The 17,115-nt window shown below is 37.3% G+C and overlaps 1 protein-coding gene across 1 annotated transcript in view; it reads right to left on the bottom strand.

Moving 5' to 3' along the window:
- Window positions 1-16,825, bottom strand: part of KCND2 (potassium voltage-gated channel subfamily D member 2) — a 544,689-nt gene extending 527,864 nt beyond the window's left edge. Inside the window, exon 1 of the mRNA XM_043873332.1 lies at window positions 14,243-16,825. Within this exon, the coding sequence (XP_043729267.1) occupies window positions 14,243-15,357 (1,115 nt within the window). The 5' untranslated portion in view covers window positions 15,358-16,825. The remainder of the gene's footprint in view (window positions 1-14,242) is intronic.
- Between the last annotated feature and the right edge of the window lie 290 nt (window positions 16,826-17,115).

Raw genomic sequence — 17,115 nt, 5'->3', positions numbered from 1 at the left:
GACTAAGCTGAACTGAATATGATGAACTTTGCATACTTACAAATATATGCCACCTACTTGTCAGCAAGGAAATGCAATAAAGCTCTTCAGGCCAATGAAAAGCTAGTTTTTTCTTAAGAAAGAAAGAGTCTGCATACAATGCATAAAGGATATTAAGTACTTGATGCTTGACAAGCCAGTACAATGAACAAACAAGGAGCAAAGTGTCATTTTTCAGTGTTCCCTCATTTACAGAGAAATTACAAAACTATTTGAAAATTAAATCCACTTGCATATTTGAAATACACTTCAAGGATCCATTGTTTTAAACAGTGTGTTTTTACCTCCTTTCAAAATACTAGCTCAAGGTCAATAATATTGGTGGATGAGACTATTAGAAGTATCCTCAACATACATTCTTCCAGATCTCTTGTTGTTAACATTTCATGAGAGAAGTGAAAATGCAGTTGTCACAGTTCCCACCCCCCGTCATTGTTTGTTTTACGTGACTGCTAAGGAGCTACATTTTTCTAAGTGTCCCGTGCATGCATGTGTGCTAAGTCGCTTCAGTCATGTCCAACTCTTTGCGACCCTATGGACTGTAGCCGACGAGGCTCCTCTTGTCTATGGGGATTCTCTAGACAAGAAGACTGGAGCCGGGTGCCATTTCCTTCTTCAGGGGATCCTCCTGAAAGTGTCCCAGGTGGTCCTAATTCTTATGGTCTTCCATCACTCAGAATTTTCTAAACTTTACAAATGAATCTTGTAATTATCTAGAAGTAATATACTTAATTAAACAGTTTATATTTCCTCTGAAAATACTTTCATATTAAGATACTATTATATACTTTTCTTATAAAGATGTGTATAATAAATGGTCAGTTCAAACATAGTTCTAAATACTTTGTTAAGTCATTGGTGCAGATACAGTTCATTATGTTGTTAAATAACCTGCTTATAAAGATCACATGATAAATTTTTCTTGGGCTCTACTCTTCTAAAACAACTGATCATGAAGTTAGATACTTTCCTTTCTTGGCTAAATGGAGCTGTGAAATATGCTACACTTTCCCTCCTTTCTTTGGCTGTCAGGAAGTCCAGAACTGAATTTATGCTTGGTAAAGCTTTATTTAACAGAACTTTTTGTTCTCCATCATTTCCCCTTCATCTTTAATACTTGGCACTTGTTTATTTAATCTTTTTGGTTCATTTGAGAGTAAACTGTATCAAATCCTCTTTAAAAATTGGCAGAGTAAAACATAATAAAGGCGTGATCAATTAAGTACATAATTTCAAAACAAGTTTACCAGAGACACAGTATTTTTATAATTTGGTAAATCAAATGTATTAATTGTTGAGTTTTCAATGACAAAAAGTTTTATATGGTGAATCCAGCTTATGGATGAATATGGTGAAATTCCAGCTTATAAATAGGAAATGTCTCCTGATTGAATGTGCCTTCAATTAATAACTCCTCATCTTCAGTAGTCATTTCTTGCCTAATTGTTTATTGGGTAACCAACTAGAGACTTATTCTCTAATTTCATTAAGAGGTTTTTTTTTTCCCTTTGCTTTTCTTCCTGCCTGTCCTTCTCTCTCTCTCTCTTTCTTTAAAGCTATATATACTCAATAGACACAAACTAATGAATTTGGAGGATAAATATACACCAATGAAACCATTACTATCATCAAAGCCAGAGACATACCATACCTTCCCAAAATTTCCTCCTGCTCCTTTACTATTTCTTCTTTTGCAAAATATATATATATTTAATATTACATTTAATATCATATATTTAATAATAATAGAATACTAATTCCTCATATAGCATCTATGTAGAAGGTAATGTTTTAAGAACTCTACATATCTACATTGAATTTTTATAAAAGTCCTATCAGGTAGGTACTACTAGCCTATTTTTGTAGATTGGGAATCTCAGGTAGAGTTTAAGTTAACTTGATCAACATCACTGAGCTTGTGTTTAAATCCATGTTGCCTTGAGTCTATCATCCTATATACGAAAGACCATTTTTGAGTTAATTATCAAATGATTATTTTAAGAGAAGGGATTTAATTTTAAACAACATTTGTAAAGTTTTTATATAGAAACATATGAAAATAAAAGATCCCAAATATCATTAGAAAGCCCTCTTCTAAGAGAAATTCTATAGGCTAATGAAAAAATGTTTTTGTACACCATGAAATATAAAATGGTTCTTTCTATATCCCACATGTCGACTTCTTAAAAGTTTTATTATCAATAGTCCATTTTTTTTTCAATAGTTCATTTTATGTCCTTCCAGAAAAATAAAAGGAGAAGGTATGTGTACATCAACATATACAAATGTGTATAATACATACCTGTATATTTTGTATTGACGTATGTTTGTGTTTCTTAAATGTATATGAGAATTTTGCATTCACACATATTTTTAGTAATATTTAAAACAATGGATATAGATCCTGAAACTGGGCACTGAATAATGTGGGAAATAACAAGGAGACAATTAAAAAAAGAATAAAGTGATTTCTTAATTTATGCAAAGTTTGGCTTAAAATAGTTCAATATATAGTGCCAAAATTTGCTACCTGACTTAAAAAATCACCTCCTTTTAACTGTTTTGAAATAAAATAATCTTATTTTTCATTTAGGTGATTTTGAAGGTATTTGGACTCTTTACACAAAAATAATAAAATTCTTTGAGTAATCAATAGGCACTTTACTCTAGGACTATGTCAATCCTTAATAAAATACCCTATTTTCATAAAGAAAAGTTTATAGTAATTTTCTAAATTACATTCTTTTTATTAGCATATTTACAGTGATGTCTTCTGGTATTTGATATCAAATTCATGTAATTTTTAAAGCCTAAAACACAAATGCTATATTTTTAAAAAAAATTCAACATGTATACACTGTAAATTCATTAAGCTTTTCAAAACAACTGTCTTTCATTTAAAACATGAAAGAAGTTGCAAAGTTGTCTATGAAGGGTTGGAAATGATATTCACTTAATTTCCATAATTAAGAATTTCCTGAAATGGAAGTAATTTCCTCTTGACATTTATTCTTATATCCTATTTCACAATGATGTATCCCCTTCTGAATGTCTGAGAAGCCTTGAAATTAGCATATTTTTTCTAACTACAGCAAAGTTCTGATAAATTGGACAATGTGAAAAGAGAGGATTTGACTACTTTCTTGGCAGTACATATTTGTAAAAAGTTATATGTAACATTTTATAAAATACTATGAAACATCAGAAGAATCAATTGAATATCAACTTCAGTCCTTATTTTTAATTTCACAAGGATGAGTAAACCAAAGCCTAGTCAGATATTTTCAGGTTTGATGTTTTTAATATTATTGACTTGGATACGGTTGGTCTTGAGTTCAAACACATAGAAATTAATATTTTACATTATGAAAATATGAATGTAGTGTTTATTAGAGGAAACCTTCTTAGGTTGAAAAAATAAGAATTCAAACACAAGTCATGGAGTTGAATAAAATGCAAGCTATGATTGCTACAATTATAATCATTGCTCATCTTAAAAAGATCAAGGTAAAAGCAGTTATCAATTGAAAAAAAATTCTTACTGTCTTCATTTTAGCCAATATCTTCCTTTCCTCACTGGGTCCCACTACCTCATAGAAATCATCTTTTTGGAAATTTTACTTATTTACATTGTTTGTTTACTCTTTGCTAGTGGAAGTACCAATCAAAGCAGCAACTTTGGAAAATTTGGCTTTATCCCTCCAAGTTGTACATTCATATCTATAACCTACCAATTTTACTCCAAGTTATATACACAGGAGAGATAACTGTACATGTCAACAATTTGCAAATGAGCACTCTTCTGAAAAACTCAGAATCAAACTGAATGTCATCAACAGAGTGGTTGAATAAATTGTAGTATATTCACACAATGGAATAAAATATTATATAGCAGTCAAAAGTGAATTATAATGCATGGCAACAACATGGATGAACCTAAGTAACAGAATATTGCATGAAAGAACCAAAAAGGCTGCACACAGCAAGATATTCTTTTGCAAAGTCAATAAAGTCTCCACTAAAAATACAGCTTTCAGAATGATAATTTCAAATGATGACTACCTATAGTACAGAAAGACAATGGGACAAAACGGAGAGAAGAGGTGCTTATGATTAGATTTAGGTGAATACCAATGAAATAGCTTTTGTTTGGTGGTATTTTCACCTGTGCATATTACACTATTAAAAGTTATGAAGTAAAATGATAAGGAGGACCACGATGGATGAATGACAGAAGTGTGTCATGCAAAAGGAGAATAATTAGTTAAATTCTGTGCACCTGAAGTAGAATAAAAGCATTGCATCTTGGTCTAGCTCTTTAAGCTATTTGTATCAAACATTTAGCTTTCTTCAATATATCCTATTGAAATGTAAGATCCTTAGTTATAATTTATCAATTTAGCTTCATCTTGAAGATTTTCTGTAAAGTGTTACAAGTATCTGCTTATTAACTAAATTTCTAGAATATGAATTGTCAAAAATTTGATTAAATTAAAGGAGTTGTTGTCCCCTTAATAATTCCAGGGAAAAAAACAGAATTTTTTATTATGATTTTCAGAATCGAAGTGTACTATTTAAATAAGCTTGAGAACATCACCTCAAAATATGATATATAACGTTGAACTGAAAAACATTTTAAAGTATTATTTAATTTGAATCTTAATATGTATTTTCATTTAATGAATAAAACATACCTTAATGTTTTTGGAGCAAAATGTAAACGAATCTGATATTTCAAATTTTGAATTTCTGCTCTTTAGACCAAAACAAGTCAAACAAATTATTTAACACTGATTTCATAGCCTGCTTTCAAATTTGTTAATGTTAAAAACAACAAAATCATCTCTTTAGATAACTGTCTAAATTCAAAGCTGAAACTTCAATAATGAACTCTTTCTAGTTTCAATAAGATTTAACAGATTAGCAAATTGTTAATTTAGCAAATAACCAAGAGAAGAATAAAATGAGACTTATTAAATGAATTTGTTTATCTCTGTTACCAGTTCATAGTCCCTTCATTCATATATAGACACAAACATTCATTTCATATGTATTATTACATAAACAATTTATAATCTAATGGAGGACTATGAAATATACATATAACTTATACATACATATATATAATATGAAGTCATTGAAAGTGACTTAAGTTTTATTTATATTACAATGAAATGTCATAATCATCTAAGGTCTTTTTAAGTCTGCATATACACTACCTGATTTTGTTTGCAATATTTGGTTTAAAGAGAAAGAAATACGAAGGAAAGACTTCCAGTGTATTGCGCTCTAAACAGCACTAGACCTTAAAAGTTCCCCCAGAAATCTAGCTTATGTTCTTCCACTAACTAGTTCTATTTTTCCTGTTTTCTTCAAGGAAATTAGGAATTATCTACAAGATGATTTCTAAAGAGCCCTGCACCTCGAAATTCCATGATTTTAATACCTTTTTACTAAAGCAAAAATCAGACATTAGGAAGAATCCATAAGCACATTCTTTTCTGACCAACAAAATGTCTAATGTGAATGACTAGGTCCATCTAATTTAAGAATACAAATACATATGCCTATTTTTCATTTCCAAAACACTACATTTGGTAAGAACTGGAAACATTTTCATAAGTCCCAAAGTGTTATCCAAAATAATATGCATAAGGATTTTTCTCCAAAATGCATTAATATTGATATAGGTTTAGAAAGCTTAATTTCTGCAGCACACTGAAAGGAAACCAGTTCTCCATTTAAAATATACAAAAGATAGTAAAAATGAGAGTGTGATTGTCATTTTCACCTTCCCCACAGTCAAAGGAAAGTACATGCCAGGACTTTTTCCTTTGTGATACCCCCACAAGTCCTAGTTTGTTCCACCAGGAATCAAACCTCTTGGATAGAACTTCTGGGTAGGATGCAGAACTATTTGGAGGGCAGATGTTTTAACGAAAAGAACATGTCCAAGTGAGATAACACACTGAATTCCCTTAGATACAGGAAGTATTTTCACAAGTTGCTTATTGGGGAGATAGACAAATAGATGGATAGATAGATACCTTTATGCCGTTAATCCAATTCTTGTTCTTCCAAACTTAAGTTCTCTCCAATTATCCATTCATGATTATGTTTTACTCTCTAACACAGTGTTTCTTAACAAAGCAACGCCTCTGTTAGTTCTCATTATACATTTGCTACAAGCTGGTCCCAATTTAACTTGAGTTAAAAATACATATCCTCTGGCAATTTTCACAGATTTCAAGACACGTAAACCACTTTTGCTTTCAAACTCACAAAAATAACAAAACACCTGAAGATGATATATGTATTTCAAGTTGGTACCTATACAAGACTGAAAAACAAAAGAAAAATCTTTAAATAGAATCCAAAGTGTTGGTAATATTCTTAAACACTAACATTAGCATTGACAACTCTAAGTCTGAAAATCTATATTCAAAATAAAGAATTATCCTCAGTCATTTCCCAGATTGTTCCATTTCTATTGAGAACCAGTTTTGTCTTTTCAGCTAAAATGTGGAATTTCAGTTTTTTCATTTGAACTAGATTTATTTTTGTCAGCTAGGAAGAATTTAATCATGCACTCATAAAATACTCCATTTTTCTGGAAAATCTCATGAATAATTGGATATAAATTTTAAGTTAAGGTAAGTATAATGAATCTAGCAAAGAATGAGAATTTATATACAGGAAAGAAATTAATGTTAAAATGAGTATTTTAAGATTTTAAATGTTTCAGGGCTTGGGCTCATTTTATTACAGAAACCATATCCCATTCCTACCCTGCTCACAACTCTCTTATGTCTCCTCATGCGTGGGTGCTAAGTCATTTCAGCTGTGTCCAACTCATCGCAACTCTATGGACTATAGCCCACCAGAATCCTCTGTCCATGGGGATTCTCCAGGCAAGAGTACTGGAGTGGGTTGCCATGTCCTTCTCTAGGGGAATCTTTCTAACTGAGGGATAGAACTTGCATCTCTTATGTCTCCTGAATGGGCAGGTGGGTTCTTTACCTCTAGTGCCACCTGGGAAGCCCAATGTCTCCTGATTATGTCTCAAATGAAACCCAAAAAGTCTTTACTATGGTCCACGATGTCCAAAGTCATGTCATCGCAACTACCTTTCAGATAGTATCTGCTACTAAGACCCTCCCTCACTGTGCTTCAATTACAGCCTTAGGGGGAACACACCAAGATTCCTCCTGCCTTGCAGTCTTGGCACTTTTTTTTTTTCCCCATTTATTTTTATTAGTTGGAGGCTAATTACATTACAATATTGTAGCGGTTTTTGCCATACATTGACATGAATCAGCCATGGATTTACATGTGTTCCCCATCCTGATCCCCCCCTCCCGCCTCCCTCCCCATCCCATCCCTCTGGGTCATCCCAGTGCACCAGCCCCGAGCACTTGTCTCATGCATCTTGGTACTTCTTTTCTCTCTTCTAAACTCTTCATCCAGATATTCAGAGGACCCTCTTCATCCTTTCAAAAAGCCATCATCACCCTTGGAAGGGCTTTTACTCTACCTTATCCACAATAGCACACTTCCTACCCTTATTTTCTTTATAGCACCCACCACTGCCTGGAACTACATTATATATTTGTATTCACTTTCTGCTTCTCCTACTAGAATACACAGATTCTAAGGTCTGAAAGTTGGCTATTATGCTTACTACTGTGGTCACAGACAGGCAGCAAGTGATCAACAGAAGTCTATTAAATGTAATTCAACCCTATGAGTCACATTTTTATCTCCTGAGAGCATAAATAACTGGTAAGACTTTGGGTTTCCAAAAGCACTGTTCCTGGTGTTCTAAAAAGTGAAGAAAGTAAGAAAGATGGAAGAATGAGGCCCACGTAAGAACAAAAGGGACAAGACCTTTTACTTTTAGAACAAAACTTTCCCATTCTATTTGACATTATTTCAACTGTCATCCTACTCTTTTCTGTTATGTTTTTCTCATTACTAACTTCTGATAACTCACTCCCTACTCTCCCCACACTTTTTATGATTCGGATCTTCTTTACATAACAGATTTGTCAAACTTTTCAGCACAAAACTGACTGTACCGTGCCAGAATAAGTAACTACACATATATTTACATTCTGTAAACCCACCTTGTAGTCACATAAATGAGAATTTCTTCCTGAATAGAGAATATATTTATCTCATATGTTATTTACAGACAATAGCTCTCTGTTTTTAAACAATTCCATGTTACGAGTGAACCTAAATAAAGGAAAAAAGTCCAATTTGTGTTTACTGGCTAAGACAGAGAATACCTTTCTAGTGACTAAATATCTGTCATCCAGGTATCTTTTTGACCCTTGTGTCCCTTGAGTTACTCATCTTTAGAAAGAGATTGAGCCTGAAAGAGAAGACAGTACATCTCTGCACAGATTCACTTACATTATAACATATCTCCATATGCTTCCCAGAGCCACCTGCAACTTACCCAGCTTTCACCAGAAAGCAAACTGATTAAGGAAATAGCCATTGACAGCCTTTAACTCTAACTTTGCAGAGAAGAATGACTTCCAGCCCTCCTTAGTTAAAAGAGAAAAATAAAAAGGATGGATTGTAGTACATCCAAAGACAAAGTGTTCAAATAACAAATTTCAAGGTGTGTGTGTGTGTTTTTTTTAACACAGAACAAAGCATAAGATCAGATTAGTGGACTCTTGCTAATGCTGCAATGGTACAAGTTATGGCTAAGGAGCTCTCCATGGTGTCCACACATCCTCTAACAGCATGGTCATCAGCACAGGTAACAAGTCTCCAAAAGGTACAGACCCCAATCTCAAAAGCCTTTCAATGTAGTTAGGTGGGCAAGACGTAAAACCATAAATTATGTCCCAAAAAAAAAAAATAGCACTTACTACTGTCAAGTGTAATTTCAACTACAGATGAGGTAAGTTTGAGAGGCTGAGAAGGCTTCAAGGAGATCAGTGTAAAAGCTGGCTCTCAAAGGAGAAAACTAAAGGACAAAGAATTCCAATGGAATCTATTAACACAAGGAGAAAGGCAGATGTACACAGACATGTAAAGATGGCATCTCACCCTGAGTTTCTCTTTAATATCCCACACCATCAAATGTAGCTGCTGAAGTTAGTGGGAAAATAATGCCTATTTATATACATATACACACATACATACTCAGAAAACAATATAAGACATATGGAGAGTAGGGGGAAAAAAGAGCAAAATTATTCTTACAGCTCAGAAGGACAATACCTCCTTTTCAGGGAAGGTCTTTTCACCATTCCCCTTCTTTCAGTGAAAGAGAAGTTAAATTGTACAGTGTGTAACAATCCACAGGCCAACTCTCTTTTAGATAACTCAGACAAAATAACTGATTCACTTTCTTATCCATCAGGCCAGGTACGATTTCACCATTAAGTAGGTTCCCCCAAATGGTCTAATAGGTCACCAGATAAGAATACATGCTTGTGTTGTATTAACTAGGTACCTCATGATGAATTCCAGTATGGTATGAATGAATGCAGAGTTAGCAGTGATGCTGAGAGATGTGGAAAACGTGAGTCATAGAGAGTAGCACTAGGAGAGAAATGCATTAAAATAATGCAGTAAAGAACAAATTTATTCCTTTCTTATCTCTGAGCATCAGCAGTAACCCCCAGATAATTATTATTGCACATTCCTAGATAATGTTTTAAGGTCTTAAGAGAATAAAAAGAGTAAAAAATGAAATTTCAGAAAGTACCACTAATATTGACTGTGTAATTATGAGCAGGCAAAAAAAAATCTTGTATGTGTAAAATGATGGATTTTAAATAGATAACATCTAAGTTTCCTTCCACCAATAATTCAGAAATTAGGGAATAAGAAATTTGAACTTCATTAATTCATTTTCAAAGATGAGTAAAATTGGGAGGAAAGTTTACACAAATACAAAGTGCATGACATCAAAATTAAATGAAGTGACTACACAAATAAAATATATATACGATCAAGTCTATCTGTACTTTAAAAAGAAATCCTGAAAAGAAAAAAGAATATCATATCAGACCCACTGAAAATTAGAAAATTATCCCTTTTCTAGGATGCTGCACCCAAAATATATATATCATCTCTTCCTGACATACCTGTGTCTAACAACCAAGAAAATGCTCATAGAAAATAATGCAGAAAGATGGGTAAATACACACTTTTTAAAAATATATCTCATGTCAAATATTATCTCTAATTCAAATGGTGACTAGAACAAAATGTACACACTTAAGAGTTGGTTGCCCATAATGCTAAAAGAGGAATATATATCACATTTTCTACATTTCTTTATAAATTCATTTTCAATTCTCAAGTAACATGAGCTATAAAGAACTTTGTAAAACTGTGTTGTAGTATGCCAAAGTAAAAATGGATGTTACTCACAGCACGGCTCTTCACCAAAAGATATAAATTTTGGTACCCTCCCCTGCACCTTGTAAAGACATATTTGATTAACACATTAGGAGCTCCCGTGGTGGCTCAGATGGCAAAGAATCTGCCTGCAAGCAGGAGACCTGGGTTCAAGCCCTGGATTGGGAAAATCCCCTGGAGAAGGAAATGGCTACCCACTCCAGTATTATTGCCTGCAGAATCCCATGGACAAAGGAGCCTGGCAGGCTGCAATCCATGGGGTTGCAAATAGTCAGACATGACTGAGTAACCTTCACTTAGCAATATTTATGCATGTGGTTTTCCAGGTGGTGCAGTGGTAAAGAATCTACCTACCAAAGCAGGAGATGTTCCATCCCTGGTTCCCGCTGAAAAATAACAATGGTATGTTACTGTCCAGAGGTCATTAAGACAAGAGAGGAGTTCCAGGTTCTTACTTGCCCAAAGCAGCTTAGGGTAGTAACTAAAGATTACATTATAGAAAAAGAGGGAGGGAGGAGAGTAAAGAGGTCATGAAGGCCTCATGGAGGTCACCAAGTATGCTCAGAAAGAGAATGGAATTCCTCCATGGAATGGAGGAAGAGACATACAGGGCCATTCGATTTAAACATTGTTTAAAAAAAAAACAAACAAACTTTTCTGACATTCTTTCATTCGTTTTGAAAACTGTGTTTTTGATATTTCCAACTTTAATTAATAGGAAGTGGGTAGGCTTAAAATTATATTTTAAAGTTTCCATTTTACTGGCAAATTAATTAACTACTTATATAATAAGTATGGGTAAAATATAGAATAATCAGATATTTGCTATTTCAGGGAGTACAAAAATGATTTGCTGAATACATAATAGTAAACCCCACTCATTTCTTCAGACCAAAAAACCACCTGAATAGTGCCTAAAACGACCTGAGAGGGTAACAGATAATTCTGCCAGTCCCGAAGTACAAAATTCTTGTAGATAATGTTTGTATGAACCGAACTTTCAAAAACCACTGTCTAAGATTCCACTTTCACTTCTATTATCATTAATTGATGAACATTAGCTCCATTAAAAATAATAGCCACGTAATGGAGCTCATTCACTGTAATGGGAAATTTCTGGTCATCTATCAGGCACAGATTGATTTTACCTTCAACTACTGCATATTTTCCAAAAAGTTTGAATCTTACACTTCATTACACAAGACTACAGCGTAAAAATTAAATTCAAGTAATGGCTTTGTTGAATATTTTCTACTCTTAAATAAAGCTGTTGAGTCACAATGCAACCAAAGTTAAGACACCAAAAAGGCAGGGTTTTTTTTAATCTATTTTTTCAGGAAAGTATAATACATTATAAACATATTTTGATGAGAAACAGAAGACTTTTTTTGAGGAAACTTGGCTATATTATAAAGCATATGCTTTGTTAAATGTTCATATATGTTCTCCAATAAATGGGTTGTATCTTGATCTCATCAACATTTCTACATCTTAAAAATTAGAGTGCTATATTTCATCAGGATTATTAATTACCTTAATTTCCTGAAAATTAAAATTTTCAACTATAGTGGAACTTAAGTCTAAAAAGTGACTCCCTTTTTGCTTCCAAGTTCTGAGAAAGTGTGTTTATTTAACTTTTCTTATGTAGTAACATAAAGAACCTGTAAACTGAAACAATCACATAGATTTTACTCAGGTGTTATGATTTAGTTTCTCAAATCATTTTAAAAAGTAGAGGTTTCTGAGCACTTTATTTATATAACAAAAATTGTCATTAATGGTTAACATTTCCTCATCATTTCCTGAAAACAAAAATAAATTTCAAAATAAAATAAAAATTTGAAAGTCATTTCAGAAAAGAAGCTTTAAAATAATACTAACTTCTCATATCTGGACTAGAACTTTACAGCCAGATGAAATTAGCACCTCATCAACATTCATTATAATAATGCCTATATTCAATCAGGTAGAGGGCATATAATATTAAAATGACTTACTGATACTTCATGAAAAACACTTCCAGAGACACCTAATTTTTTAAAATATATTTCCTTTTAATACTTCTTCTTTCATTTCCTCTTAACATAGAGTCCTCTTTTTATTCATGTGTACTTCTCATCTGAAGTTCTTCTAGTAATTTACACTATCCAATTGCCCTTAATAAAGACTTCAAATGACATAAACACAACAAATCTCTTGGTTAGAACTAAGCACCTACAGTGCTAAGGTATTCTGCATCTTCTTCAAAATGTGTTCCAAAATTACCAACACGATAAAAGGAAAATACAAACAACTGGATATAGAATTTTCACTGATTCATTTTTACAAATCCACCAGTAGGTCTTCAAAAATATGTGAGACTAAATCAAAACCATAAGTCACTATATTTTACTTTACCACAATTTCTTAACTTAGCCAAAAATTCTTCACATCTAAAATATTCCATTAGTTAGCCATAGAACAACATGAGAAATTCTGTTCAATACAATATGTCTAATAAAATCAAGTTAACTTTAACCACACTGTCATTTAAAGAAGGCAATTAAATTAGGATGAAACACAAAATTTAAAAAGCAGCCTTGGGAATAACTTTTTTTCTTACAGCCATTACCAAATCCTTATTGAACTGATTAATTATGCAAGAAAAGCAGCATAGAGCTGAAGAAAGAATGGCACTGACATCACTACCTGGCTTATCTAAGAACTCATAAAAGTTAAAGGATCTTATTTTATTTTACCGTAGTCCCTAACATATAAATGCTGCTACTTTTCTGCAGTTTAATTAACATGAGTAATAATTTAATATCTTTCTTCAATCATCTAAAAATCTTAATTCTAGCTTAAATTTTATTTTAAAGAACAATATTAATTCAGAATATGTCCCTTTGGTTGCAAAGCACCATTAATGCCAAATAAAATAATGAAGAAAAGAATTCTAGAAGGAAATCAAGACGCCAAATTCCCTAATACAACCAGCCCTTGGTGACCATCAATCTCATCAGCTACTGCTTTGCCCTCTATGTGGACATGGGCCCATTGCCTGATGGGATCTGCAGTTTCTTAAAAAAATGTGTGGATAAGTCATTTGCTTCTTTATTTGAAACTATGAACTTAAAATCTTAAATATGTTGCAAATACCATTCCACTGCATTTTGTTGAGTTGATCAGTTTCAGTTCTGATATTCTAAAACACTGCATAACTTATCAGCCATGATGAAAATACATATAGATGAATATGTGCATATGTATCACAAAATCCTTTGATGATATTTATAATCTATGTTTTAAAATGTTGTAAAATGAGAATTATATTTCTTAGTGGAAAAGTGTATGCCAGAGTATTCATATGAAAATAATACTTCAAATATACATGGAAACTTTTCATTTCAATACACTGAAGCACTTTTTTTTTGTTTTAATGACTGAAGCACTTTCTAGGCATTTCAATACATAGTTTGTATTTTCATACCTTTACTTGGACACGAATTTTGTGTTTTTCACTGTCATTGTATTTTTATGTGTTCATACATATAATATTAATGATCTTTATGCTCAGGAACTCTAAACTTTATGTATTTATCACTTTCAGGCATTAACTTTCAACACTGGCCAGCAACTCCCTAAATACTTCAATCACTGTACCATACTCATTTCATAGATCAAAAGAGTTCTTCAAAACCATTTAAAGAATATTTTCCTAAAACCATTTAAGAAAGAGAAAGATTATTTGCTCTGAATAAGTATATAAACTTAATATCTGCACAACAATCACATATTTAACCTCCATCCCATTTCCCTTGAGGGCACCTACCCTAGCGTTGTCATGGTGACGATGGTGTACCAGAAAGCAGCAGGGATGCTGGTGAACTTGCTGGCCGAAGACCCCTTCTCGGCGTAGAACATAACTGTAGCGAAGATGATGATAGCCATGGTGAGCGAGAAGAGCAAGAAGCCCAGCTCTGAGGCGCAGCTTTTCAGCGTGTACCCCAGGATGCGCAGGCCTTGCGAGTGGCGGGAAAACTTAAAGATCCGGAAGACCCGGAAGACGCGGAGCGTGACAAAGGCTCCACTGACATCCTCATTGTCTGTCATCACCAGCCCAATGTAATACGGTAGGATGGCCACCACGTCGATGATACTCATGACGCTGCGCACAAAGCGGTAACGGCTAGGAGCCGCCGCCAGGCGAAGCAAGTACTCCACTGTGAAGATCATGACACAGGCTGTGTCCAGGCAAAAGAAGGCTACGGCGTACCGCTCCCCACAGGGCAGTTCTTTAATGTGACCCGGGCTGGACCCACATGGCACTGTTTCCACCACATTGGCGATGACTGAGACGGCAATGAAGAACCCGGTAACATAGTAGAACACCAAGGCCATGGTGCTGGTGTGGGGGTTCTCAAAGGCCCGCCAGACCCTCTGCCGAGCGGTCATGGTGGGCAGCGCACTCTCTCCGGCGTTGTCCGTGTCAGCATCGTCCTGGAGACGCTCAGCGTTCTCTCGCCGGCGATCCTTGTACTCCTCGTAACAGCAGTCGCCAATAATCTCTGGGATGAGGCCAAAGAAGGCCAATTCTTCATCATAAGCGGAGATGCACTCATGGCGAGGGTAGTGGAGCTTCCCAGTGCGGTAGAAATTCAGGATGTGGCGAAAGATGTCTGGGTCACGGTCAAAAAAATACTGCTGAGTCTCCGGATGGTAGAAAAAGTCCCTCTCTGAACTGCCCAGCAGAGTATCTGGGTAACGTTCCAGGGTGTCCTGCCACGTCTGGAAACGAGTGCCACTCACGTTCAGCACAATGAGAGCATCTTGAGTCCTTTTCCTCTCCTGCCTCGGGGGAGCTGGCATGGGCCCCGAGGCCACAGGCATCCACCCGATGGCCGCTGCCCTTGCAAAGGGCAGCCACGCTGCTACCCCCGCCGCCATGGTTCCTTCAAGCAGAGGCCGGAAGGGCAATCAAGTCTCTACTGTCGGTCCCTCAATGTAGCCACAGTCACCCACTTCCGCCCGTCAAAGAAAACACTACTGAGACACGTGGTCCACTATCGGCCTTATTCAACGGAGGGCTCCTGATGAAGTCACAGTTCGCAGAAGGGCAAGTTCCCTCAAAGACAGGTAATATTTTTGGAGTAGCAGGAGGGGGAAAATACAATGTCCTAACAATCACCCCCAACAGAACCTAACCAAACCTCTTTCCAGCAGTTGGACCGGGCCAGCCCTGGCACAAATAAGTACACGGGTGACTTTAGATGCTGCCGTTGATTTCAAACAGGTGTCTCTGATTTCTTCCCCGACACAGTCTGGATAACGTGGGGTCAGTATGTGTTGTGTAGGATAGAGACAAGGACAGTCACTGAGTGGTATTCTGTTGAAGAATCAGGGAACCCTTCCACCCCCCCCTTTCAGCTCTTTCAAACCTTCCCTTTTCCAAGTGGCCCTTCCCGCCAAAGGAGTCTCAAAAAGGCGACCTGTTGTAGTAGCCTCCAAGATGCGGTCACAGCCGCTGCCCCCACGTCTCCTGGGGAGTCCGGTCGCCGCCTCGACTCCTCGGGCCGTATATTTGCAGAGACGGAGGTGCTGGGCGGTGGGCCGGGCTGGGGGGGCGTTAGTATAGATCCTCCTTCCCCGCGTCTACGAGCACCCCCCGGGTTGTGCCGAAAGCGCTCGCCCAATCGCCCCTTCACTCTCTTTTCAAGTTCAGCTCAGGTACAGTGTGACAGTTACAGCGCCCGGGAGCTGGCAGGCGCCGCCGCTGCCGCGGCAGCAGCATCTGCTTCCGCGCGGAACGCGCCTCGCCCGCGGTACATACCTGGCAAAGTGCGCGCCGGGGCTGAGTTGCATAGAGACTTTCTCCTCGTCGTGCACCCGGAAAGGGCTCCCGAGAAAGCAGCTCGCGAGCAGCCTAAGCCGACGCGCCGATGGGAGCATAAATAAAGCTCAAGCGAGCTCTTCTTCCCCTTCCCCCATCCCTCCGTGCCTCCCTCCTCCTTTTCACCTTCCAAAAGCCAGGCGCAGGCGAGCCGAGCAGCAGCAACAAGTTCAAAAGGTGCGGGGGAGGCAAGAACGGAGGGGACTGGGTGCTGCCAACTTACTGCGCCGCGGCGGTGGCCGGGGCCGGAGCGGCGCGGCGCGGGGCGGCGGGGCGGCGGGGCTGCGGGGCGGCCGGGCGGGCGGCGGCGGCGCGGCGGGGCCGGGGCCGGCGCGGGCAGACGCCGGAGCGCGGAGGCAAGGGGCGCTCGGTAGCGCGGGGGCGCGGGAGGGCGGCTCGCTGCTTCCCCGCCAGTGGGTGGTCCGGCATCTCCCCCGGGCTCCCCGCGCCGCTCTGCTCGTGCGATCAATAAATAAGGAGAAAATAAATAAATAACCGCGCGCCCGCCCCGCCACGCAGGTTAGGAAAGGCGTCTCCTGCCTTTCCCTCGGCTTGACCTTTCTCCGCCCCCGCCCCCTCGGGCTCCTCTCGCTCCACCCCAGCCACCCACCGGCCCCGGCGCAAAAATGTCACCGAGGGAGAGCGTCCAGGTGGATCTGCTAGGGAGGAGAGCGGAGCCTCGTTGAACAAAGGGAAGCTTCACGCGCTCGGCTGCGGTGTTTTGGTGGAGGAGAGGAGCAAGGGGACCGACGCCTTGCTTCTGCCTGCCTGGGTCCCGGTTCAAGGCGAGCGAGCGTGGGAAAAAAAAAAAGAGA

Source organism: Cervus elaphus, chromosome 18 (genome assembly GCF_910594005.1).
Source record: "Cervus elaphus chromosome 18, mCerEla1.1, whole genome shotgun sequence".
NCBI classification, from domain to species: Eukaryota; Metazoa; Chordata; class Mammalia; order Artiodactyla; family Cervidae; genus Cervus; species Cervus elaphus.
Note: the sequence above shows the minus strand (reverse complement) of the source record. Positions and strands in the feature narration are given on the sequence as shown.